Here is a 24287-nt window from a genome sequence, read left to right on the forward strand (position 1 = left end):
AAAATTAAGGGGAAGGAAAGAGAAGGAAGAAAGTAGAAGAAGGGAGGAACATACAAAGGAAGGAAGACGAAGGTAGAATGTAGGAGAAGGAAGAAAGAATATTGAGAGGAAAGAAGGGAGGAAAAAGGAAGATCGAGGGAAAGGAAGGAAAGTAGGAGAAGGAAGGAAGAAGGAAAATTGAGCAAAAGGCAGGAACGTATGAAGGAAGGAAGGCGAAGGTAGAATGTAGGAGAAGGAAGGAAGAAGGAAGATCGAGAGGAAAGAAGGAAGGTAGAAAGGAGAAGGAAGGAAGGAAGAAAATTGAGGTGAAGGAAGGAGAAGGAAAGTAGGAGAAGGAAGGGAGAAGGAAAATTGAGCAAAAGGAAGGAATGTAGGAAGGAAGGAAGGCAAAGGGAGAATATAGAAGAAGGAAGATCGAGAGGAAGGAAGGAAGGAAGGAAGGAAGGAAGGAAGGAAGGAAGGAAGGAAGGAAGGAAGGAAGGAAGGAAGGGTCAAAAGAACATTTTCAATTCCAAAGTGCAAGATTTCACCCAGCGTTGCTGATTGATTCCTTTTCTCTCCGCTTCTGTTTTCTGGCGAGGTGGAAGAAAAATAAATTCAGCTGGTAAAAAAGAGAGAAAGCAGGCACATTTAAAAAAAGAAAACCCAGACTTTTATGCCCACCCATTCCCTTTCTTTGGAACATCTGCCGTTTTCCCCAGGCAGTTGGGCCCCGAGACTAATTTTAGTCCTCTGTTCCTGCTGCTCCCCCTCAGCCCCTTCTCTGGTAGCTCTGCCTTAATTGAGTGTTTCCATTGATTGATTCTGTTGTTCCCCAGATGTATTTTTAGCTGTTCTTAACAATTCCTTTCCTTTGTTTTCGGAGGCTGGTGGTGAAGATATCACTTTAGAAAGTTGGGCTTTTACGTCCCTTCGCCAAAGCTGGTTTCAAAAGAGTTGTAAAAACTCTCCCGTCAAATAACTGTTTCTCTTTTTTTTTCTCCTCTTCTGAATGGGTTCCTGCCGTCAGCTGGGGGCGGCCATACACAGCCCCGTCCAGTCTTCCTTGCTGGGATTCTCGGCCATCAGCACTTCTCTGCCACAGGGCTACCTATGGGTGAGTTTATATCTATTACGGCCTCGCGGATTGGTGAGTTTATATCTGTTACGGCCTCGCGGATTGGACGCTAAAACGTACGATGAACAGTTGCAGGAACTGGGCCTGGCTAGTCCAGTGAAGAGAAGGACCAGGGGAGACAGGATAGCATCTTCCAATATTTGAGGGGCTGCCACAGAGAGGAAGGGGTCAAGCTATTCTCCAAAGCACCCTGGTCAACACAAAGTGATAAAATTGTAGTCCGGGTTAAAAGACAGCGCTTTTTTTTTTCTTTTGGCTCTCAGCCATTATCGTCACAAATATTTTGTAATCAACGTTGAGTGGTGAGATTGTCCTATAGTTCTTAATTTGTTGAGTTTTTGTGTCAGCCTTGGGAATGAGTGTTATCAGTGCCTCCATCCATGTCTTTGGTAATTTTGCCAGCTCTAAAGCTTCATTATATACATTCAGTGGTAGGGTTTCCTTAGGGCAGATCCATCACATGTGATGGAATTGCCCTAAGGTCAGGAAATATTGGCGTTAAGTTAAGAAAGTGGCTGGAAGAGATCACTGAACAGAGGATAGAGTTGAAACTGGAACTATTTCTTTTAAAGACTCGAGCCTGAGGTGAACCTTGGGCTCTGGCTGCGGCTCCCGGGAGGACGCAACAATTTCTCCTGGATATTTTTTGATGTGGACATGGGGGGGGAAACTATACTACATATAACATTACATATTCTAACTGCAAACAGAATCGGGTTAGCACAGAACTGGAAACAAACAGATATTCCCCCAGACCTGATCATAAGAAGAAAAATTTATGAATGTGCAGAAATGGGTAGAATAGTTGTCTGCCATCTATTCATCTCTGCCCCCTGCCTTTCTTCCCCAGAGTGAGGATGTGGCTTCGCTAGCAGGGATGGTTCTTCCTTCCCAAGGATCTGCCCATAGATTTCCACTGCTCTCCTCTCCTCTGCCTTTTGCGCATCCGCGTGTCCAGCACTGGACTCAGCTATTCCTCCTCTTCCTCATCAGCCACCTCTAGACTTGAGGGCTATAGATTCTCCATCTATAAGGGCTGACAGATGGCCCAGGCTCCCCCCCCCCTCTCTCTGCCAGCTCTACTTCCTCCTCTTCCTCTGTCTATAGCAGTGATGGCTAACCTTTTTTGGATCACGTGCCAAAAGCTGGGGGGAGCACAGGGGGGAGGTGCATGCACAGGCGTGCCCACACCCATAATGCTATGCCTGTGACCCCAGCGCGAATGTGCACCTTTCCCCCTGCGCGCATGTGTGCGTGATCGACACTCCCCCCTGCTTTTGGCATGCTTTTTTCGCCCTCCCCAGGCTCCAGAGGCTTTCTAGAACCCTGGGGAGGACAAAAACAGCCTCCCTCTGCCACCCAGAAGCCTTCCAGAGGCTTCAGGAGCTTCCCTGAAGCCTTCGGAGGGCAAAAAAACGGCCCTATGGGCAACCCGGAAGTTCGGGAAAGGTGATTTCTGCTTTGGCCATAGGCCCGTTTTTTGCCCTTTGTAGTCTTCAGGGAAGCCTTCCTGAAGTTCCAGTTTGCCCGTAGGGCCCGTATTTTGCCCTCTGGAGGCTTTGAAGAGGACTCCGGAAGGTGAAAAGCCTCTAGAGCAGTGTTTCTCAACCTTGGCAACTTGAAGATGTCTGGACTTCAACTCCCAGAATTCCCCAGCCAGCATTCGCTGGCTGGGGAATTCTGGGAGTTGAAGTCCAGACATCTTCAAGTTGCCAAGGTTGAGAAACACTGCTCTAGAGGGTGCTGGCTGGGCGAATGCTGGCTGGGGAATTCTGGGAGTTGAAGTCCAGACATCTTCAAGTTGCCAAGGTTGAGAAACACTGCTCTAGAGGGTGCTGGCTGGGCGAATGCTGGCTGGGGAATTCTGGGAGTTGAAGTCCAGACATCTTCAAGTTGCCAAGGTTGAGAAACACTGCTCTAGAGGGTGAAAAACAGCCTTAAAAGAAGGCCAAAGTCACTGGCCAGTGCGCGCATGCGTGCTGGAGCTGACAGGGCAACGCCTCGCGTGCCCTAAGAAATGCCCCGCGTGCCACAGGTTCGCCATCATGGGTCTATAGAAATGAAGGAGAGGGAAGAAACCGAGTACTATCAAAGCTGGAATAGATGGTATTCCTGGCTTGAAAGTAAGAATAAAACTCAGGGCATTAAACGTTAAAGTATAATACATAGAATGTAAAAGGTATAGGATGATATTGACTTGATGCTATTATAACCGAAATAAGGATATAATTTAGGATAGTGAAATGGAGATAGAAGTTTTGTTAATAGGATTGTTACGAAAGGTATTGATACCGATATGGAATAGCTGTTATAAGTGTTAGAAATTTGTGCCTTGTGTTTTGTCTTTTAAATGTTGGAAAATTCAATAAATACTATTAAAGAATTAAAAAAAAAACAAGCGTCCACTCTTTCTGGCTCCTCTAGGTCGGAGGAGGTCAGGAGGGCGCCGGGGGTCAAGTGGAGATATTTTCCCTGAACCGGTCAGTGCCTCGTACGGTCAGATCCTTCCCGGTGGCCTCACAGGTTCTCTGCTTGGAGTACATCCCCGAAAGGGCCGAAGAGGAGCGAGCCGAGGAGTCTCCAACCGGGGCTGACCAGTCATTTCCAGCTCAGCCTGCCCTCTGCCTCGGCCTGCAGGATGGCAGGTGAGAAATCATCGGGAAATGATTGGGGGGAGGAGGGGCTTGGAGAGTTGGGAAACCCCTCCTGTCTGTGCAGGACACTCCATTGTGATATTGTCTGTTTAGTCTTCCTTTTGGGCTGGTCAGTCGAATGCCACCTGCAGAGCCTGGGCACCAGAGATAGGTTCCTGCCCGTTCGCACCAGTTCAGTAGAACCGGTTCGTCAAATCTACCTAACCGGTTAGAAGAGGTTCCACCAGTGGACCCGGAAAGCAGGCCACAACTACAGAAGAGGTTCCATTTTTGAATGGATTTTTGAAACCCATCACTGACACACACATACACACACACACACACACACACACACACACAGACTCACACAGAGAGAGAAAGAGAAAGAAAGAAAGAAAGAAAGAAAGAAAGAAAGAAAGAGAAAGAAAAAGTGAGAGAGAGATGAAAGGAAAAAGGGACAGAGACACAAAAGGAAAGAAAGAGAGAGAGAGAGAGAGAGAAAACACATGGCCGGCAAGCCACTCCCACAAAGGAGGCCACACCCACAGAGTAGGTTCGAAAAATTTTAGAAATCCACCACTGCTGGACACCCATGCTTACCTTAATTTACTTTATTGTCATTGCACCTCATACAACGAAATTAAATGCCACCTTCGGTGTACATTATAACCATAAAAATAAAACATAAACGCACACATCCACATTCTATGCAACTGAATTGAAAACCCTTGATACTGCATTCATATTGCACTATACGGTAGAATTCAATATAGTTCCTCCCCTGGGATAAAAGTTGTTTTTCAGCCTATTGGTCCTTGTTTTTATTGTCCTGTACAGGCTGCCAAGTGGTAATAGTTCAAAAAAAAAAAAAAGGGTGCCCAGGATGAGATGGATCTTTAGGAACGTTTTGAACTTTTTTAAGGCTATCAAGCTCTTCCAAAGAGGGGAGAGGGGCAATCCATGATCCTCTGGGCAATGAAGTTGACCCTACAGAGCGCTGTGCTATCTGGCACTGGGCAATTGGCAAACCAGACGCAGGTGCAGTTAAAGTTAAAATACTCTCTATGGTGCAGCGGTAAAAGGGTCGCAGTGGCTCAGTGGCTAAGATGCTGAGCTTGTCGATCAGAAAGGTTGGCGGTTCAGCGGTTTGAATCCCTAGCGCTGCATAATGGAGTGAGCTCCTGTGACTTGTCCTAGCTTCTGCCAACCCAGCAGTTTGAAAGCATGTGAAAAATGCAAGTAGAAAAATAGGGACCACCTTTGGTGGGAAGATAACAGCGTTCCGTGCGCCTTCAGCATTTAGTCATGCCATCCACATGACCACGGAGACGTCTTTGGGCAGCGCTGGCTCTTTGCCTTTGAAACGGAGATGAGCACCGCCCCCTAGAGTCGGGAATGAATAGCGCGTATGTGCGAGGGGAACCTTTACCTTGTATTGGTGCAGTGTTAGATCCCCAGCAGTTTGACTCGTCCTGGTGATCTTTGATTTTTCTATCCCCGTATTTTGAACCGTCCTCTCCCTCCACCCAACCCCATTGCACTTCCTCGGAATGGGGAGGGAGAAGCACTCTGCTCATATTCAGAGGGGAGTGGTCCCAAATGGTCTTAATTCAAGAAAAAGGGATGAAGCTACTCTACTGTCGGCCACTGGGGGGTGACCTTTCAACGCTAGCAAATGGTCCTATGGGCTCATGATGGCTTTTTAAAGGTAAGTGCCGGTTTGTTCCCACTGCAGCATCCTGGCCTATAGCAGCCTGGACACAGGGGCCCAGTGTTTGCTGACCAGCCGGACCCCTGGAGCCCACCCCGTCCTCTGCCTGAAGCACAACACCGATTACCTCTTTGCCGGCCTCCAGAACGGGACAGTGGCGGTGTACGCCAGAATTAACGGTGAGAATCTTTTTGTACTGGAATTTTTTCCATCTCAAGGTGCATTTTCAGCACAGAGCCTTTTCCCCAACCCTCGCGAGAATCACGTGCATCCCAAAATTTGGACTCCAGATGTTCGTAAGTGTCATCCATGGCTTAAAAACAAACAGATTTGGTGGAATTTTTAAGTTCTCTTGAATAGTCCCTTCAACCAAAGAATTATCTACATGGATTGGCAGTGGTTTTCTCCCTGGGAACCTAGAGATGTGAAAATAAATGGAATTATAATCCGTCACCAATTAGAAATTAGTCGCTATGCAGCCGTTCGTAAGTGGAGGACTTTCCATTGAGCCACACCTCGACAAGTTTGTCCTAGAAGCAGTTGAGAAGTGAGGAGGAAATACAATCCACTCCACTAAATTTCTTTTAGGAGTGTTGTTGTTAGTTGCGAAGTTGTGTCCGATCCATCGCGACCCCATGGAGAACGTTCCTCCAGGCCTTCCTGTCCTCTACCATCCTCTGGAGTCCATTGAAGCTCACACCGGCTACTTCGGTGACTCCATCCAGCCACCTCCTTCTCTGCCGTCCCTTTCTTCTCTTGCCCTCCATCTTTCCCAGCATGAGTCTCTTCTCCAGGGAGTCCTTCTTCCTTCTCATCAGGTGGCCAAAGTCTTAGAGTTTCCTCTTCAGGATCTGGCCTTCTAAAGAGCAGTCAGGGTTGATCTCCTCTAGGACTGACCGGTTGGATGGCCTTGCAGTCCAAGGGACTCAATGCAGGAGTCTTCTTCTCCAGCACCAGAGTTCAAATGCTTCCATTCTTTGGTGCTCAGCCTTTCTGTGTCCCCCCCCCCCAAAAAAAACATAGTACAACTACTCCTTGAATTGCAACAGTTCATTTATTGACGGAAGTTACAAGGGCACAGAAAAAAGTGACTTGGGACCATTTTCGCACTTAATGACCATTGCAGCAACCCCGTGGTCACGGGATCAAAATTCAGAACAGTGACTCAAAGTTATGATGGCCTCAGTGTCCCACGCGATCCCCCTTTCTGATGAGAAAAATCAGCGGGGGGAAGCCAAATTCATTTAAGAACTGCATTACTAACTCAACATCTGCAGTGATACACTTGATAACTGGGGCGAGAGAGGTCTTAAAAAGGGGCAAAACTCCCTTAACAAATGCCTCACTTAGTGACGGCAATTTTGGAGCTTGGTTCTTTGTGGCACTCAGTCGAGGACTGCGGATAGGAAATTTATTTGTGTGTCTGTTACTCTGAGTTGTAGGGAACGCAGTAGCTCAATGACTAAGACACTGAGCTTGTCGATCAGAAAGGTCGGCAGTTCGACGGTTCGAATCCCTAGTGCCGCGTAACGGAGGGAGCTCCCGTGACTTGTCCCAGCTTCTGCCAACCCAGCAGTTTGAAAGCAAGTAAAAAAAATGCAAGTGGAAAAATAGGGACGTCTTTGGACAGCGCTGGCTCTTCGGCTTTGAAACCGAGATGAGCACCGCCCCCTAGAGTCAGGAATGACTAGCACAGATGTGCAAAAGGGGAACCTTTACCTTCCTCTGAGTTTGACACCTTGAAGAACCAGTTTTTGTGTCTGTCCTCCCCCCCCCACACCCCTCCCCACTCCTCCGTGGTTCTCTCCGGGGGAAGGTTTTTCTCCCACTTTGTTTCCAGGTGCTATTAATTAATTTAAAATCTATTTTAATTTCCTGCCCCGGAAGGCGGAGCGTTTGCCCGCGTCATGTCCCCACAGACACCCAAAATACTTAACGTTAATTGGCTTTCAACAAGCGGCGTCTGGCATGTGAGTCGGGAGACCCAAAAAAAAAAAAAAAAAAGAAAACGAATTTGAAAGCTGCGTAATTTCCTATTGATCGGCTGTCAGTTCTCCCCAGCCCTGGGGAAGGTGGCTGTTTTACTCCTGCCGAAATCTGTCAGCTGGGTTTTAATCCTCCTGCTTTTGTCAGCTTCGGGTGGATTAAAAAAAAAATAGTCAAAACAAGACTCACCTTTGCGTTCGGCTGACTCCGATCCCCCCCGACAGTCCGGAGTTGGTAGGTCTCCGCGCCAGCAGCACCCTTGTGTGCGTGTCCAGCGTCTTTGGAGGCAGCCCCGTCATTCAGGCACAATACTTATTGTTGTTTTTTTATCTGCTTTCTTTTCAATCCTTCCTTTCTGCGCCCCTTGGAACATGGGGTCATCTGAGCAGGTTGATTCACGGATCCAAAATGTCCAGAGTTTCTTTCCCCTCTTCCTCTCCTCTGCAAGCCCCACATCCTTCAACATGGATGATGTTATCTAGTTGGGTAATGAAATGTCTGTAAGAAAACCACCAAGCTTAGAGAGCACCAAAGACCCACAATCGTTGTCCCTCTTCCCCCTCTCCTGCTCCTCCTCATCTCTTCCTGCTGCTGCTCCTCTTCCTCCTCTTCTCCTCTTCCTCCTCTTCTCCTCTCCTCCTATTCCTCTTCCTCCTCCTCCTCCTCTTCTTCCTCCTCTTCTCCTCTCCTCCTCTTCCTCCTCTTCTTCCTCCTCTTCTTCTTTGCCTCCTCTTCCTCCTCTCCTCCTTCTCTTCTCCTGCTTTTCTTCATCTCCCTCCTCTTCTCCTCCTCCTCTTCCTCCTCTCCTCCTCCTCCTCTTCCTCCTCCTCGTCTTCTTCGCCTTCTCTCCCTCCTCCTCCTTCTCTTCTCTTTTTCTTCATCTCCTCTTCTCTTCCTCCTCTTCTCCACCTCCTCCTCTTCCTCCTTCTTCTCCTCCTCTTCTTCTTCGCCTCCTCTCCCTCCTCTCCTCCTCTCCCTCCTCTCCTCCTCCTCCTTCTCTTCTCCTTTTCTTCATCTCCTCTTCCTCCTCTTGTTCTCCTCCTCCTCCTCTCCTCCTCTTCCTCCTCTTCTTCTCCTTCTCTTCTCCTCCTCTTCTCTTCCTCTTCTTCATCTCCTCCTCTTCTCTTCATCTTCTTCTCCTCCTCCATCTCTTCCTCCTCCTCTTCATCTTCTTCTCCTCCTCTTTCTCCTCCTCCTCCTTCTCCTCGCTACAAAATCCCCTTCCCTTCTACCACTGATGTTACCTAGTTAAACAATGAAATTCTGTAAGAAAACCACCAAGTTCAAAGAGCCCCAAGGCCCCCTCACCAATCCTCCTCTTCTTCCTCCTCCTCCTCCTCGCTGTCATTCAAATCCAAGTATCAAATCAACGTTTCACTTTTAAGGCCACTTTGGGGTATCTTAGTGCTCGCATCACCCCCAAATACTGGTCATTCTTCAGCCACCTTGTTCTTCTGACTTCTCCATAACCAGCTGGAGAAGACCTTCGTTGTAAGCATCCAATCCGAAATCCTACAATTCCCATCCAGTGTTTTTCTCCAACATTGCTGCAAAGTGGCAGAGAACTGGATAGAAAAAAAAACGCAGAGATCCATCTCTTATTTCTGCTGTTTCATACCGGATCCTTCCTCCTGGCCCCCCAAAACGTGGTTTTCCTTTGGACCGAGCGCGGTCTCCACTCCTCATCGGGCATGGCTTCATCCTCCTCTCTCTACTTTTTTGTGCGTTCCCCGATTCCTTTTCTTCCAGAGCGATTCCTCTCCACGTCCCATTAAACTCCCACCATCTGTGGCTTCGGCTGCCCTCCGTTCCAGGGTTATAAACGCCTGTTTACGCTGCTTGGGCTTCCCAGCGCCACTTGCCAACACGTTGCTTCTTATTAATTAGCTTTTGATAAGCCGTTTATGTTTTTTTTAATTAAAGCGTGTGCTAGGGTAGAGGAGAGAAAGGGGGACGTATCTCGCAGGCAGTTTCATCTGCCGCTTAGATCTTCCCAGGGCCCGGGTGGCAAAAACATTGCTGTTGAAAGAAACCTGTTGCACCAGCTTATTTATTTACTGCCAATTGAGACAGAGGTATTTGAAGGTGAAGGTCAGAACTGTGGTATTCAGCAGGATCAGACCACTTCTGGAGAACCGGTAGCAGAAATTTTGAGTAGTTCGGAGAACCGGTAAATGCTACTTCTGACTGGCTCCGCCTCCATCTATTCTCTGCCTCCCGAGTACCAGCTGATCAGGAGGGAATGTGGATTTTGCAGTATCCTTCCCCTGGAGTGGGTAGGGAATTGAGATTTTGCAGTATCCTCCCTCTGGAGTGGGGAGGGAAATGAGGGTTTTGCAGTATCCTTCCCCTGAAGTGGGGAGGGAATTGAGATTTTGCAGTATCCTCCCTCTCGAGTGGGGAGGGAATGAAGATTTTGCAGTATCCTTCCCCTGGAGTGGGGAGGGAATGGGGATTTTGCAGTATCCTCCCTCTGGAGTGAGGAGGGAATGGAGCTTTTACAGTATCCTTCCCCTGCCCTGCCCACCAAGCCATGCCATGCCCACAGAACCGGTAGTAAAAAATTGCAATGCATTCATGCGCACACCGGGAAGCTGAGCTTCCAGTTTCCAGCATGCGCGTGCGCTCCAGCCAGCTGTTCTTCACACGCAGATGCACGCCAGTAACAGGCGCACTAGATGACCGGCGCACATGTGCATGCTGGAAACTGGAAGCTCAGCTTCCCAGTGTGCACATACGTGCCGGGGAATTGCTCTTCCATTTTCCAGCGCTCCAGTTTTGGTTCATGGTGCTGAAAAGATTCACCAACACTGCCTTAAGTTATATTCTAGATTTTAGCCCTTCTGGGGAAGGATAAAAAAAAGTCTACTTTGTGCTGCATTTTACCCACAAGATCACACCCCAAACACTGGTGTCCTTTGGGCTGCCGAATTGTGTGAGTGTCTGTGTGTTTGGGCAGCGGAAAGGGTGAGCTGATTATATCCAGGAGTGATGTCAAAACAGTTGTCTGGGAGTGTTTTGGACCGCCGGCAGCCAGCAGAACTGGCAGCAGAGTCGGACAATGAGGAGGTTGGGGAGGAACATGGGCCACTCCTGGGGGCTGAGGAAAGCTCAGACGAGGGCTCTGCGTTGGAGGCAGAGAGGGAGCTAGACAGCTGTGAGGCAGTGGAACAGCTGGAGCCTGTTCCCAGTGTGCGCATGCGCAGAGCTGCCAGAAGACAAGAACAATTAAGAAAGCAGGGTCGACTTAAGAGTAAAGCCACAGGTGGAAGGTGATTGGCCCCTTCCATAGGAAACAAAAGAGGAGCGAATGGGGAGGGGGATTTTGCAGGAAACCATTCATTCATGTCAAGAGTGGAAATTCTGTTTGTGACTATAAGAGACTCTGTGCCAAGGGTTGGCTTGCCCTGCGTTTGGAAACTAGATATCTGGCAGTTCTCCAAGCGAGATAAGGTTCGTGTGGATAAACATTCCTCGGAAAGACTGTTTGCTAAAACCTTGCTAACTGTGAATGAAAGGAATCCACAGTCGTGTAAATAAAAGAGGTTTTGCCAGGACCAAAACTCCACTTCTTGCTTGTTAAGGAAGCCTGGGCCAGAAGAGAGAGTTACAAAGTGATGTGACATGATAACGCCGTGTTTTGACGTGTTCCGAGAAATGCCACTGAAATACCGTTATGAAAAACCCCTCTGGGAAGACTCTGTGGCGTGGACGCTTGGGAAATTTACAGACAGGGCATGTCATATTTCATTTTAAACCCCATAAATTGAGAGACATCCAGGAACCTCTTTTTCCCCATGTTTCGGTAAAGGTTTTTATTTTTTGCGTGCAATTTCTTCTACATGTTAAATCGATAAAAGGCCCTGAAGAGAGAGAGAGAGAGAGAGAGAGAGAAAAGAAGGGTTTATAGGAATGGTGGCGGAGAAAGCTAACGGAGAAATTTAATTTAGTGGTCCAAGAGATTTTTTTTTTTTTTTGCTCTTCGGATCAATTAAGAACGGTCCTGCTTGCAAAGATTCACTGCACTTAGCCCATGCCTCCAGGAGAATGAAACGGGAGGAATTTTAAACAAGGTTGGGCTGGCGGACCAGAGAAGTAAAAAATCCTTCCAAGGCGGAGGAGGTTTTGGTGCAAAAGTGGGAAAACAGAATTTCAAGGCTGGAGGAGGAACATAAAAATAATAATTAGAGATTTAGACTTATGCTTTTCCAAACTGTTGCATGGCCTTAACTCTGTGGCTTCACAGATCGTTTTCTGTTTTCCATTTCTGAGTTCTGGAACCAGGTGGGAAGATTTCCTACAGGGGTCGTTTTCTCTAATGGAACCTCTAATGGATTAACAGAGTTGGAAGGGACCTTGTAGGTCATCTAGTCCAACTCCCAAGCAGGAGACCCTACACCATTTCTGACGGATGGCACACCAGTCTCTTCTTGAAAGCCTCCAGAGATGGAGCTCCCACAACTTCCGAAGGCAACTTCTGTTCCATCCATTGATTGTTCTCACTGTCAGGAAATTCCTCCTTATTTCCAGGTTGAATCTCTCCTTGTTCAGTTTCCATCCATTATTATTCCTTGTCTAGCCTTCACGTGTTTTGGGAAATAGCTTGACCCACTTCCTCTCTGTGGTAGCCCCTCAGATATTGGAAGACTGCTCTCATGTCTCCCCTGGTCCTTCTCTTCACTAGTCATGCCCAGTTCCTGCAACCATTCATCATACGTTTTAACCTCTAGTCTTGCATAGAATACAATAGAATACCATAGAATATGGAGTAGAGTAGAGTAGAATAGAATAGAATAGAATAGGGGAGTAGCCTAGAATATAGAGTAGAGTACAGTAGAATAGAATAGAATAGATCAGAATAGGATAGAATAGAATATAGAGTACAGTAGAATAGAATAGAATAGAAAGTAGCATAGAATATAGAGTAGAGTACAGTAGAATAGATCAGAATAGAATAGAATAGAATGTAGAATACAATATAGAGTACAATAGAATAGAATAGAATAGAATAGAAAGTAGAATAGAATATAATAGAATTGAGAGTAGCATAGAATATAGAGTACAGTAGATTAGAATAGAATAGAAAATAGAATAGAATAGAAAGTAGAATAGAATATAGAGTACAGTAGAAGAGAATAGAAGAGAATAGAATGGAGAGTAGCATAGAATATAGAGTAGAATAGAACAGAACAGGAGTTGGAAGGAACCTTTTAGGTCATCTAGTCCAACCCCCCGCCCAAGCAGGAGACCCTACACCATTTCTGACAGATGGCTGTCCAGTGTCTTCTTGAAAGCCTCCAGGGATGAAGCTCCCACAACTTCGGTTCCATCGGTTGATTTCTCCCCATCAGAAAATCCCTCCTTATTTCCAGGTTGAATCTCTCCTTGTTCAGTTTCCATCCATTATTTCTTGTCTGGCCTTCAGGTGCTTTGGGAAATAGCTTGACACCCTTCCTCTCTGTGGCAGCCCCTCAAATATTGGAAGGCTGCTCTCCTGTCTCCCCTGGTCCTTCTCTTCACTAAACTTCTTCACTTCTCAGCAGGCTTCAGACAAACTTTAGGGGTTCCTGCAAAAATTAGCTTCTGAAAGTGAGGTTGAGGTCACAAAAGCGCTGCACGTTGTGGGGCGTTGAAAGGGTGGCCTTCCAATTCCCATTCTTCTATTTTGGTCTTATCCATTTTTCTTTTCCCTGCTGCAGGAGGCCTGTGGGACGCCGACGTTGAGCCCACCATCCTGGCGGTTGGGCTGGCCCCCGTGCGGACGCTGCTCACCTTGGATGATGCCGTATGGGCCAGCTGTGGCAATCAGGTCACCGTCTTCGATGCCGTCAGCCTGAAGGCTCAGGTACATCTGTCTCTTAAGTGTGTCTCAATTGAGTTTGGAAATCAAAAGCCGTTCCTCTGATTATTCTCTCACTGCAATGAGGAATTTCTAGACAGTGAGAACAATTAAGCAGTGGAACGGCTTGGCTCCAGAAGTTGTGGGTGCTCCATCACTGGAGGTATTAGAGAATGATTGGACTGCAATTTGTCTGGAATGGTATAAGATCTCCTGATTGAGCAGGTGGGTGGACTAGAAGATCTCAAAGGTCCTTTCCAACTCTTGTTGCGGTCCGCCAGTGCAGCTGGTGGCAGATTCAGACAGTGAGGAGGTTGGGGAGGAAGATGGGCCAGTCCTGGAGTCTGGGGAAGGCTCTGATGAGGGCTCTGTGTCGGAGGCAGAGAGGGGGCCAGAGCTGTATGCCAGTTATCAGCTGCCTTCGGAGTCAGACATCAGTGAGGCGGAAGAACAACTGGAGCCTGTTCCCAGTGTGAACATGCACAGAGTTGCCAGGCGAAGGGAACAGCTAAAGAACAGGGGTCGACTTGGGAATAAGGCCACTGGTGGACGATGAATGGCCCCTCCCAGAGGAAATAAAAGAGGAGCGAAAGGGGAGTGGAGTTTGCAGGAGACCATTACTTCGCTTAATTGGTTCATGACTCTCTAAGACTCCTTGCCAAGTTTTGCAGATATCTGCTTGGCAGCTCTCCAAGCCAGATAAGGTCTGTGACTGAAAATCCTCCCTCGAAAGTCTTTGCTGGATGTGAATGAGCAGAATTGACAATGAATTCATAAAAGGGTTTTTTTTTTTAATTCGGGACAAGGAATTTGCTTCATGCTCTTGGGAAGCCTTGGTCAGAACAGTGCAGGGGGTTGGAATAGAAGACCTCCAAGGTCCCTTCCAACTCCATTATTCTCTAATTCTATAATCCCATATCAGTTAACTAGTGGCACAGAAGTTGCCTTCAGAAATTGTGTGTGCACTCCAATACTGGAGGTTTTTAAGAAGGGACTGGGACAGCCACTTGTCTGGAATGGTGTCTCCTGCTTGTGCAGGGGGTCATACTAGAAGACCTCCAAGGTCTCTTCCAACTTCGTTATTCGCTGTTCCAAAATTTTCCCTGTCTAGTGCTGTGACTCCTCTGGGCCGGCCACTGTGTGGCACTGTCCCTGCATGGATGCAGGTGCCCACTCAGAATGGCAGAGATGCCCCCCTTGCTCTTTCTCTTTCTCCTGCTCCTTTCCCCTTACTTTTTCGGACAATGCTGGATGCCAGGACTTAACAGCATCATTTTCACCCTACCCGTGCAAATATCTGCCACTCTACAAAAGTTTTCCATTCTCTTCTTCATGAGACAAACTCATGCCCGGTTTGGGGATGCTCTCCTTGTGCCAGTTGTGACTTCCGATTGAACCAATACTGCAAGTTGGCACAGAGAGGGATGACTGGCCATCCCAGTTCCTCTGTAGAGGCAGTAGCCAAATTGACACACATGGATACACGCAGTGGTGGGATTCAAAAAATTTTATGACTGGTTCTGTGGGCATGGCTTGGTGGGCATGGCTTGGTGGGTGTGGCGGGGGAAAGATACTTCAAAATCCCCATTCCCTCCCCACTCCAGGGGGAGGATACTGCAAAATCCCCATTCCCCCCCCCCACTCCAGGGGAAGGATTCTGTAAAATCTCCATTCCCTCCCCACTCCAGGGGAAGGATACTGCAAAATGCCAATTCCCTCCCAACTCCAGGGGAAGGATACTGCAAAATGCCAATTCCCTCCCAACTCCAGGGGAAGGATACTGCAAAATGCCAATTCCCTCCCCACTCCAGGGGAAGGATACTGCAAAATCCCCATTCCCTCCCCACTCCAGGGGAAGGATACTGCAAAATCCCCATTCCCTCCCCACTCCAGGGGAAGGATAGTGCAAAATCCCCATTCCCTCCCCACTCCAGGGGAAGGATAGTGCAAAATCCCCATTCCCTCCACACTCTTGGGGGAAGGATACTGCAAAATCCCCATTCCCTCCCCACTCCAGGGGAAGGATACTGCAAAATCCCCATTCCCTCCCCACTCCAGGGGAAGGATACTGCAAAATGCCAATTCCCTCCCAACTCCAGGGGAAGGATACTGCAAAATGCCAATTCCCTCCCAACTCCAGGGGAAGGATACTGCAAAATGCCAATTCCCTCCCCACTCCAGGGGAAGGATACTGCAAAATCCCCATTCCCTCCCCACTCCAGGGGAAGGATACTGCAAAATCCCCATTCCCTCCCCACTCCAGGGGAAGGATACTGCAAAATCCCCATTCCCTCCCCACTCCAGGGGAAGGATAGTGCAAAATCCCCATTCCCTCCCCACTCTTGGGGGAAGGATACTGCAAAATCCCCATTCCCTCCCCACTCCAGGGGAAGGATACTGCAAAATCCCCATTCCCTCCCCACTCCAGGGGAAGGATACTGCAAAATCCCCATTCCCTCCCCACTCCAGGGGAAGGATAGTGCAAAATCCCCATTCCTCCCCACTCTTGGGGGAAGGATACTGCAAAATCCCCATTCCTCCCCACTCTTGGGGGAAGGATACTGCAAAATCCCCATTCCCTCCCCACTCCTGGGGGAAGGATACTGCAAAATGCCAATTCCCTCCCAACTCCAGGGGAAGGATACTGCAAAATGCCAATTCCCTCCCCACTCCAGGGGAAGGATACTGCAAAATCCCCATTCCCTCCCCACTCTTGGGGGAAGGATACTGCAAAATCCCCATTCCCTCCCCACTCCAGGGGAAGGATACTGCAAAATCTCCATTCCCTCCCCACTCCAGGGGAAGGATACTGCAAAATCCCCATTCCCTCCCCACTCCAGGGGAAGGATAGTGCAAAATCCCCATTCCTCCCCACTCTTGGGGGAAGGATACTGCAAAATCCCCATTCCTCCCCACTCCTGGGGAAAGGATACTGCAACATCTCCATTCCCTCCCGATCAGCTGGGATTCAGGTGGCAAATAATAGATTGGGGGCAGGGCCAGCCAGAGGTGGTATTTGCCGGTTCTGCGAACTACTCAAACTTTCCGCTACCGGTTCTCCAGAACCGATCAAAACCAGCTGAATACCACCTCTGGATACACGGATACACACGCGTGTATAAACAGAGTGAAGGCACAGCTATCCTTAGGGAAGATGAAATCTGGTTTCTTTTTCATTTTGAAGCCATGCCTCAGTTTCCTTTCTTTCTCCGTTGCCACCTCTGTCTCTTGCCTGGGCGAGGCGAGGCCGTCTCCTCCTTCCGCTTGGCACTTTGTTGTCAGGTGGCATTCACTGCCTTGTCAACACTAATGCAAGGTTTTACGTCTCCCCAGCCGCCCAGCGGGATTGATAGGAGCTCTGCTTTTACAGAGAGACATGTTGAGGTACATAAATGCCACCGCGGGAAGGCTTGTGTCAGCATTTTCCGGGTAATATTCCGAGTTTATAACAGAGGCATTAAAAAGGGGGCTTCTCCCACCTTCTGTCCCATCTAAAAGGGAACACGTTTCCTCGTGGGATGTGAGGAAGCATCACTCACACACAAAAGCTACACAACCCGTTCGCTTTGTTGCCCGCCGATGTCCGATTCTCCCTTTTCTTCGTCCACAGCAAATATTCGAGGTCCACCCGGAAGAGGAGAGCAACGTGACCCATATGATCAAGGCCGGCAGTGGGGTGTGGATGGCCTTCTCCTCGGGGTCTTCCATACGTCTCTTCCACACGGAGACGCTGGAGCTTCTGCAGGACATCAACGTGGCTACCCGAACTACGGCGGTCCTCCCAGGTAGGCGTAAATACTGGAAACCATAAAGGTCAACGGCAGGAAAAACCAATTCAGGTCATCCTTGAGTTGCGACTGCAATTGAGCCCGGTCGTAAAGCAGGTCATCACTTGACTGGACCCAATTTTATGAATTACTAGCCGATAACCCAGCATGGCCCGGGTATTTATTTATAGGGGGGGAATGTGCAGACCAAACGCAATTTCTAACGTTAGATTTTCCTCCTTACCAGAGGAAGGCACCTTGTGAAGTACTGTGAAGCCATTACCATGGCAGCTCCACTGCCCTGCACAGTAGAAGCGATTTTACGTTAGTACGGTAGAAGCAGTTTTAAGGCACAACAGGCTGTATCTTAACAAACACACACCTCGAAGGGGTGTTAGGAGTGTCTTACCCCCACAATATTTGTTTCCAGAGAGTAAGTCATCTGTGTACCAAGTTTGGTTGAAATTGCTCCAGGCGTTCCAGAGTTATGCTGGTACACACACACACACACATGTTTTTATATTGATAGAAGATTTGCAGCAGTTAAGCAAAACAACATGATCTTTAAGCCACCTCCTAGAAAAAACATTGTAAATCTCAATCAAATGCAGTTATGTGATTACCAGGAAATCATGGTAGAGGTCAGGACTTAGGAACCAATCATAAGTAGGTTTTGGGGATTTGTAGTAACTTCAAACGGTCGCTAAACAGTTGGCCATAAGCCGAGGATTACCTGTACAGTCAGGTAGCCCTGGAATTCTCTCATGAACAAGTCTGTCCAAGAATAGAATATTCTAGCTAGAGATAATCTGGGTTCTCTATCTTGTACGGATATTCGAGTTGGTTTCCCTGCGAACAGCAGAGGGTTGGACTAGATGACCTCTGGCAGACCTGCTGACTCCACCATTTGTGGAAAATTATTCTAGATTGCTGCATTTACACACCTTAAAAAGGTCTCAGGCTCTCTCAACAAACACAGCAGGTATTTTTTACAACGTGACAGATGATGAAATGCTGTCTTACCTGTACAGATAGATGCCCAGGTATCTATCGCCCACCTACCCCCATCCCTCACCCCAGATCTCTCCAATTTTAATCCTACATCAGTCTAGCCACTGTTTGGGTGTGTGAGGAAGCTCCCCTGTTCTGACCGAGGCTTCTCAAGAGCCTGAAGCAAACTCCTTGTCCCAACAAAAACCCCTTATATTAATTGACTGTGAATTCTGCTCATTCACATCTAGCAAAGTCTTTCGGGGTAGGATTTACAGTCACAGACCTTATCTGGCTTGGAGAGCTGCCAGGCCGATATCTGCAGAACTTGGCCAGGAGTCTCGGAGAGTCAGGAACCAATGAAGCGAACTAATGGTCTCCTGCAAACTCCACTTCCCTTTCGCTCCTCTTTTATTTCCTCTGGGAGGGGCCATTCATCGTCCACGCCTTACTCCCAAGTCAACCCCTGTTCTTTAGCTGTTCCTTTCGCCTGGCAATTCTGCGCATGCGCACACTGGGAACAAGCTCCAGCTGTTCTTCAGCCTCACTGATGTCTGACTCTGAAGGCAGCTGATAACTGGCATACAGCCCAGGCCCCCTCTCTGCCTCCGACACAGAGTCCTCATCAGAGCCTTCTCCAGACTCCAGGACTGGCCTATGTTCCTCCCCAGCTTCCTCACTGTCCAAATCTGCTACCAGCTCCACTGGCGGGCCACCACATCCCCAAAATTTCTTCCTGTTCATAAAATTTATTAGTTGGAAAAGACGCTAACGAACGCCTTCTGAGTTTTGAGTTCTATTTTCTGGAATCTATGTACTGGTTTCACCAACTCCTTCTCTTTTAATAAGGGCTTGAAATGGGCACCCAGAAAATACATCAGGTCCGCCCCCCTGGGTGGCAAATGCAGGTCTGGGCACGTGGCCCAGGGTGGCAAGAAGGAGGGAGAATTTTCGGCTTCGCGGAGGGGGGGAAAATGGCCGATTAAAGCCACTGTAAATTCTCCATTAATCTTTCCCTGTCCCCCTCCCTCCCAGCCTTCCCTTCTCTCTTTCCCACTCCTTAGCAAGAAGTAATTGTATAATTAGTGCTTAAATGCATTACTTGTATAAAGTGTTTCGTGGTTGCTTTCCCCCCCCTTCTCTTCTTTAAAAAAAATGTCGCACAAGAGCCGTATTTTAAAAATTTATCGCGGCCGCTCGGCTTCCGCGGTGTAAGTATTTTTTGTATTAATGTATTTTTGAACTTAAGCTCCCCTCATCTTTTTTAACTAGACAGGCTATTAATAAAGGCTTCTGCATAACAGAAGCAGCCTTTTTAAATTTGTATATTGGATGATAGGTTACTTGGTCTGACATTGGAGCTTTAAGTCTGCGGGTAAAATATTTATTTGTCTCCAGGACTCAGAATTACAGAATAACAGAGCTGGAAGGGACCTTGGAGGTCTTCTAGACCAACCCCCTGCTCAAGGAGGAGTCCCTATGCCCTATACTCCTCCCTTCCTCTTTGATTTTTGGGGGTGAAAAGGGGGGGGGTCAAAATTCTGCTGCTAAATTCAGAGGTTTTTATTCCCCAAAGATTCAAAATAGCTGGTCCTCCCTTTTATCCTCCGAACAACCCTTGAAGGTAGGCCAATAGAGCCTTCGCCCTAATTTAGCAACACGGGGGGGGGGGGAGACCGTATTCCAGCTTTGGGATGAGACCAGAGATAAATCCTGCAAATCCTGCGGCACTAGGGATTCGAACTGCCGACCTTTCTGATTGACAAGCTCAGAGCCGCATAATGGAGGGAGCTCCCGTGACTTGTCCCAGCTTCTGCCAACCTAACAGTTCGAAAGCACGTTAAAAAATGCAAGTAGAAAAACAGGGACCACCTTTGGTGGGAAGGGAACAGCGTTTTGTGCCCCTTCGGGAGTTGAGTTATGCCAGCCACATGACCACGGAGACGTCTTCGGACAGCGCTGGCTCTTTGGCTTTGAAACGGAGATGAGCAATGCCCCCTAGAGTTGAGAACGGCTAGCACATAGGTGCGAGGGGAACCTTTACCTTTATTACCGATTTTACTTCCTTCCCTGCCTCCAAATTCTGGGGGTTTTTTTCAACCCCTATTTGCAATTAAAATACATCATAAAAGGCGGAGGGGAACATGGAAAAAAACCCAGGCTCTTTTTTTTCCCAAGATGGGGGTGTGTGTTCCTGGATTAAAGCAGGGGGCCCTCCAGTTGGAAAGGAGTCCAGAGAGAACTCTGTTCATGCTCAGGGACTTCAACCTGCAAGAATGATGAGGCTGAATGATTCAGCCTTTTTGCTGGTGCCTTTTTTCCCCCCAAAGAGGCTTCCCGGGGCTGGATGTATTTTCTGTATTAGCTTTTTCATTATAAAATTTCTAAGCCTCTGCTAGAGTTGGGGCTATAAATAAACAAGGAAAGGTCACAATGCATTTGCAACCGGCGTCTTCTGGGCTCTGCAGAGGGTGGATTGATCTGAAATATCATTTTCCTGCGGCTGGGCCCCCTGGTTTTTTCCTCGGCTTTGCCAGACGGTTCACACAAACCCAGTTGGTCATCCTTTCTAATTAGATGGATTGGGGGGGGGGGAACCCACCCATACCTACATAACTACGTATCTCTCTCTGTCTCTGTCTCTCTGTCTCTATCTATCTCTATCTCCATCTATCTATCTAGATCGATCTATCTATCTCTATATCTATCTATCTCTATATCTTTATCTATCTATCTATATCTATTTATCTATCTCTAGATCTATCTATCTATCTATCTCTATATCTATATCTGTCTGTCTGTCTGTCTCTATATCCATCTATCTCTAGATCTATCTATCATCTCTATCTCTATTTCTATCTCTTTCTATCTCTTTCTATATTTATCTATCTATTTCTATCTATCTCATCTCTCTATCTCTATCTATCTATATCTCTTTCTATCTCTATATCAATCTATCTATCTTTCTATCTGTCTATCTATTTCTATATTTCTTTCTATCTATCTATCTCTATTTCTATCTATCTCATCTCTATCTTTATCTATCTATCTCGATCTATTTCTATATCTATCTATCTTGATCTCTTTCTATCGCTATCAATCTCTATCTCTATTTCTATATTTATTTCTATATTTCTATCTATCTCTCATCTCTCTATCTACATCTATATCTTTCTATCTATCTCTATCTATCTATCTATCTATCTATCTATCTATCTATCTATCTATCTATCTCTCTATGTCTCTCTTTCTCTCTCTATCTATCTATCTATCTATCTATCTATCTATCTATCTATCTATCCATCTATCTCATCTCTCTCTCCCCCCCCCCTATCTCTCCCTCCCTCCCTCCCTCTATCTCATCTCTCTCCCCTACCCACTCTCTCACTATCTTTCTTGTTCTGATAACTGGATTTGTGGCCAATATCGACGAACGCCTGTCTGGGTTTTAAAAAATGTGAGCGACTTTGGGAAGCCAGGTTTTGTCTGGGAAGCCAGGTTTGTGAGAATAAATTAAAATTAGATAAGGTAGCCTCTTCTCTGGATGCATGCTGGATTTGGGGCCTGGGTGGGTTTGGGCCGTGGAGAGGTAGCTATCTGCTGATATGGGGAGGGGGCGTGGGGAGGGCCATTTCCATTTTCCCCTTGGTTTTATTACATGGAAAACTTGAGCTGGGTGGTGGCACCTTATGGCTGAAAAATGTGTTAATTCACAGAGTTGTTTGTCATACTTTCACCTGGAGGGCCCCCCTCCCCCCCCGGAGAATCTTCAATTTTTCCTTTGCATTGGTCCTCGACGTACGACCAAAATTGAGCCCAAAATTTCTGTTGCTAAGCAAGATAGTTGTTGAGTGAGTTTTGCCCCATGGTACGATCTTTCTGGGCACCGTCGTTAAACGAACTGCTGCCGTTGTTCAGTTAGGAATATGGTGGTTAAGCGAAATTGAATTTCCACGTTGACGGAAGGTCACAAAAGAGGAATCGAATGACCCCCTGGGATTGGAGGGGGGGGTCCCCATCATAAATATGGGTCAGCATCCAGATTTTGAATCACGTGACCCCGGGGATGCTGCAACCATCGTAAGTGTGAAAAACAGTCATGAATCCGGTGCTGTTGTCGCTAAGCGAACAGTTGTAAGCCGAAGATTCCCTGTACTTACGATGAGCGTCACGTGATCGCCAGTTGTGACCTAGTCAGATTCCAACAAGCAGATTCATTTAACAACCAGGGTGATTTGCTTAATCGTCTTCTTTTAATGACCCCCATAATCTCTTTTGTGGTGGAATTTGGCCAACTGAATTGAGCCGTCTTTTTTACTGGCCAGATGCCTTCCTGTTGCCAATGCGGAGTTTTGTTCAGCAGCTATATTCCCATGGTGCCCAGAGAGAGAAATACCTGCCTCTACCTAGGATCAAACTCTCAACCTCCTGGTTGTGAGGCGAGAGCCCCACCTCTAGGCCACCACACCACTCGGGCAATTTGCTTAATGACCGTAGCAAAAACCATAACATTGGGTGTGACTCTCTTAATTCATGCTTAGCAACGGAACTTCCAATTACGGTCGTAAGTTGAGGAACTCCCTATACACTCTGCAAACTCAGGACGATTTCTTTCAAGAGAGAGGAGGAGGAAGAAGGGGAAGGAAGTGGTTTCTCTCCCTTTTGCAAGCCAGGAGGAGAAGCTGTGGCTCCCAGGGTAGGGAGTCCATTCCCACCGCTCAGGATGATGGTTTTTAGATGGTGGAGAACCCCCGCAGACTAGGTATTGGCAACCTGCGGCTCTGGAGCTGCATGTGGCACTTTCATCCCTCTGCTGCAGCTCCCTGTCACCGGTCGGCTTTACAGTTGATAGGGCTTTCAGTTAGGACAGGTAGAGGAAAAAGGAAGCCGCGCTAGGAGAAGACTCTATGGTGGAGGAACCGGACTTCCGGTCGGTTCCAGAATTGAATGGGGGGGCTTCCAGTTAGGATCTTGGTGGCTCTGAGTGTTTAATGTTGCTGACCCCCGCCCCAGACGAAGCAGAAGCTTCCCTCTTCCGTTTAACGGCTGGTTCCTTTTTTCATTCTGCAGGGCAGAAGAACGTCCGAGTCACCAGCCTCCTCATATGCCAGGGCCTGCTCTGGATTGGCACCGACCAAGGCATTCTGGTCCTGTTGCCCGTGCCCAGGCTGGAGGGGATCCCCAAAATCACAGGTAAGGCAGAAGAGGCCACCTTGATCACAGGGAGGGAGTCCTAAGGACGCTGAAGCCTCTTGCCGTAATCCAGTTTCTTTAAATCTTTCCTGGCTTGGCTTGCAAGACTCACCCGAGTTTACTTGCTCTCTTTTGCGGCGAGAGATTCTTGCAGATTTGATCTCGCGGAAGAATCGATTTGGAGCGTCCTGGATTCTGATGGTGGAATTTCTCTTTTGCTTTGCAATTGTTTCTCTCCCCGTCTTCCTTCCTTCCTTTCGCTTCCTCTTTAGCTCTCTCCCTCTCTCTTTCTCTATATCTACATCTCTGTCCCTCTATCTCTTTCCTTTTCCCTCTCTCTATATTTTTCTCTATCTTTCTCCATCCCTTTCCTTCTCTGTCTCCTTCCTTCTCTCTATATATATCTTTCTCTCTCTTTCTTTATTCCTTTCCTTCTCTTTATCTTTCTCCTTCTCTATATCTTTATCTCTTTCTATCTCTCTATCTTTATTCCTTTCCTTCTCTGTCTCCTTCCTTCTCTCTCTCTCTCTATCTATCTATCTATCTATCTATCTATCTATCTATCTATCTATCTAATCTTTTTCTTTCTCTATATCTTTATCTGTCTCTCTCTTTCTCTTCCTTTTCTTCTCTTTCTATATCTCTTTCTCCTTCTCTATATCTTTATCTCTTTCTATTCATTTTTCTCTATTCCTTTCCTTCTCTTTCTCAGTTATAACAATTAATTAGTGGAACAGCTTGTCTCCAGAAATTGTGAATGCTCCAACAATGGACGTTTTAAGAAGATGTTGGATAGCCATTTGTCTGAAATGTTATAGGGTTTCCTGCCTATAAGCAAGGGGTTGGACTAGAAGACCTCCAAGGTCCCTTCCAACTCTTTTATTCTATTCCATTCTATTCTTCTTTTTTTCTCTATATCTCTTTCTCCTTTATCTCTCTCTCTCTCTCTCTTCCTTTCCTTCTCTTTCTCCTTCTCTATAACTTTATCTCTTTCTATCTCTCTCTTTATCTCTTTCTATATTCCTTTCATTCTCTTTCTTTTCCTCTCTCT

At 47.3% G+C, this 24287-nt stretch overlaps 1 protein-coding gene across 2 annotated transcripts in view; it reads left to right on the forward strand.

Moving 5' to 3' along the window:
- The window catches only part of ARHGEF10L (Rho guanine nucleotide exchange factor 10 like), a 97203-nt gene that overhangs the window by 71601 nt on the left and 1315 nt on the right, over positions 1-24287 (forward strand). For both annotated transcript variants that reach the window (XM_032231606.1, XM_032231605.1), the window contains 6 exons: positions 1010-1096; positions 3542-3762; positions 5486-5640; positions 13147-13292; positions 16897-17071; positions 23114-23236. In XM_032231606.1, the coding sequence (XP_032087497.1) occupies positions 1010-1096; positions 3542-3762; positions 5486-5640; positions 13147-13292; positions 16897-17071; positions 23114-23236 (907 nt within the window). The remainder of the gene's footprint in view (positions 1-1009; positions 1097-3541; positions 3763-5485; positions 5641-13146; positions 13293-16896; positions 17072-23113; positions 23237-24287) is intronic.

This window comes from Thamnophis elegans, chromosome 15 (genome assembly GCF_009769535.1).
Source record: "Thamnophis elegans isolate rThaEle1 chromosome 15, rThaEle1.pri, whole genome shotgun sequence".
NCBI lineage: Eukaryota > Metazoa > Chordata > Lepidosauria > Squamata > Colubridae > Thamnophis > Thamnophis elegans.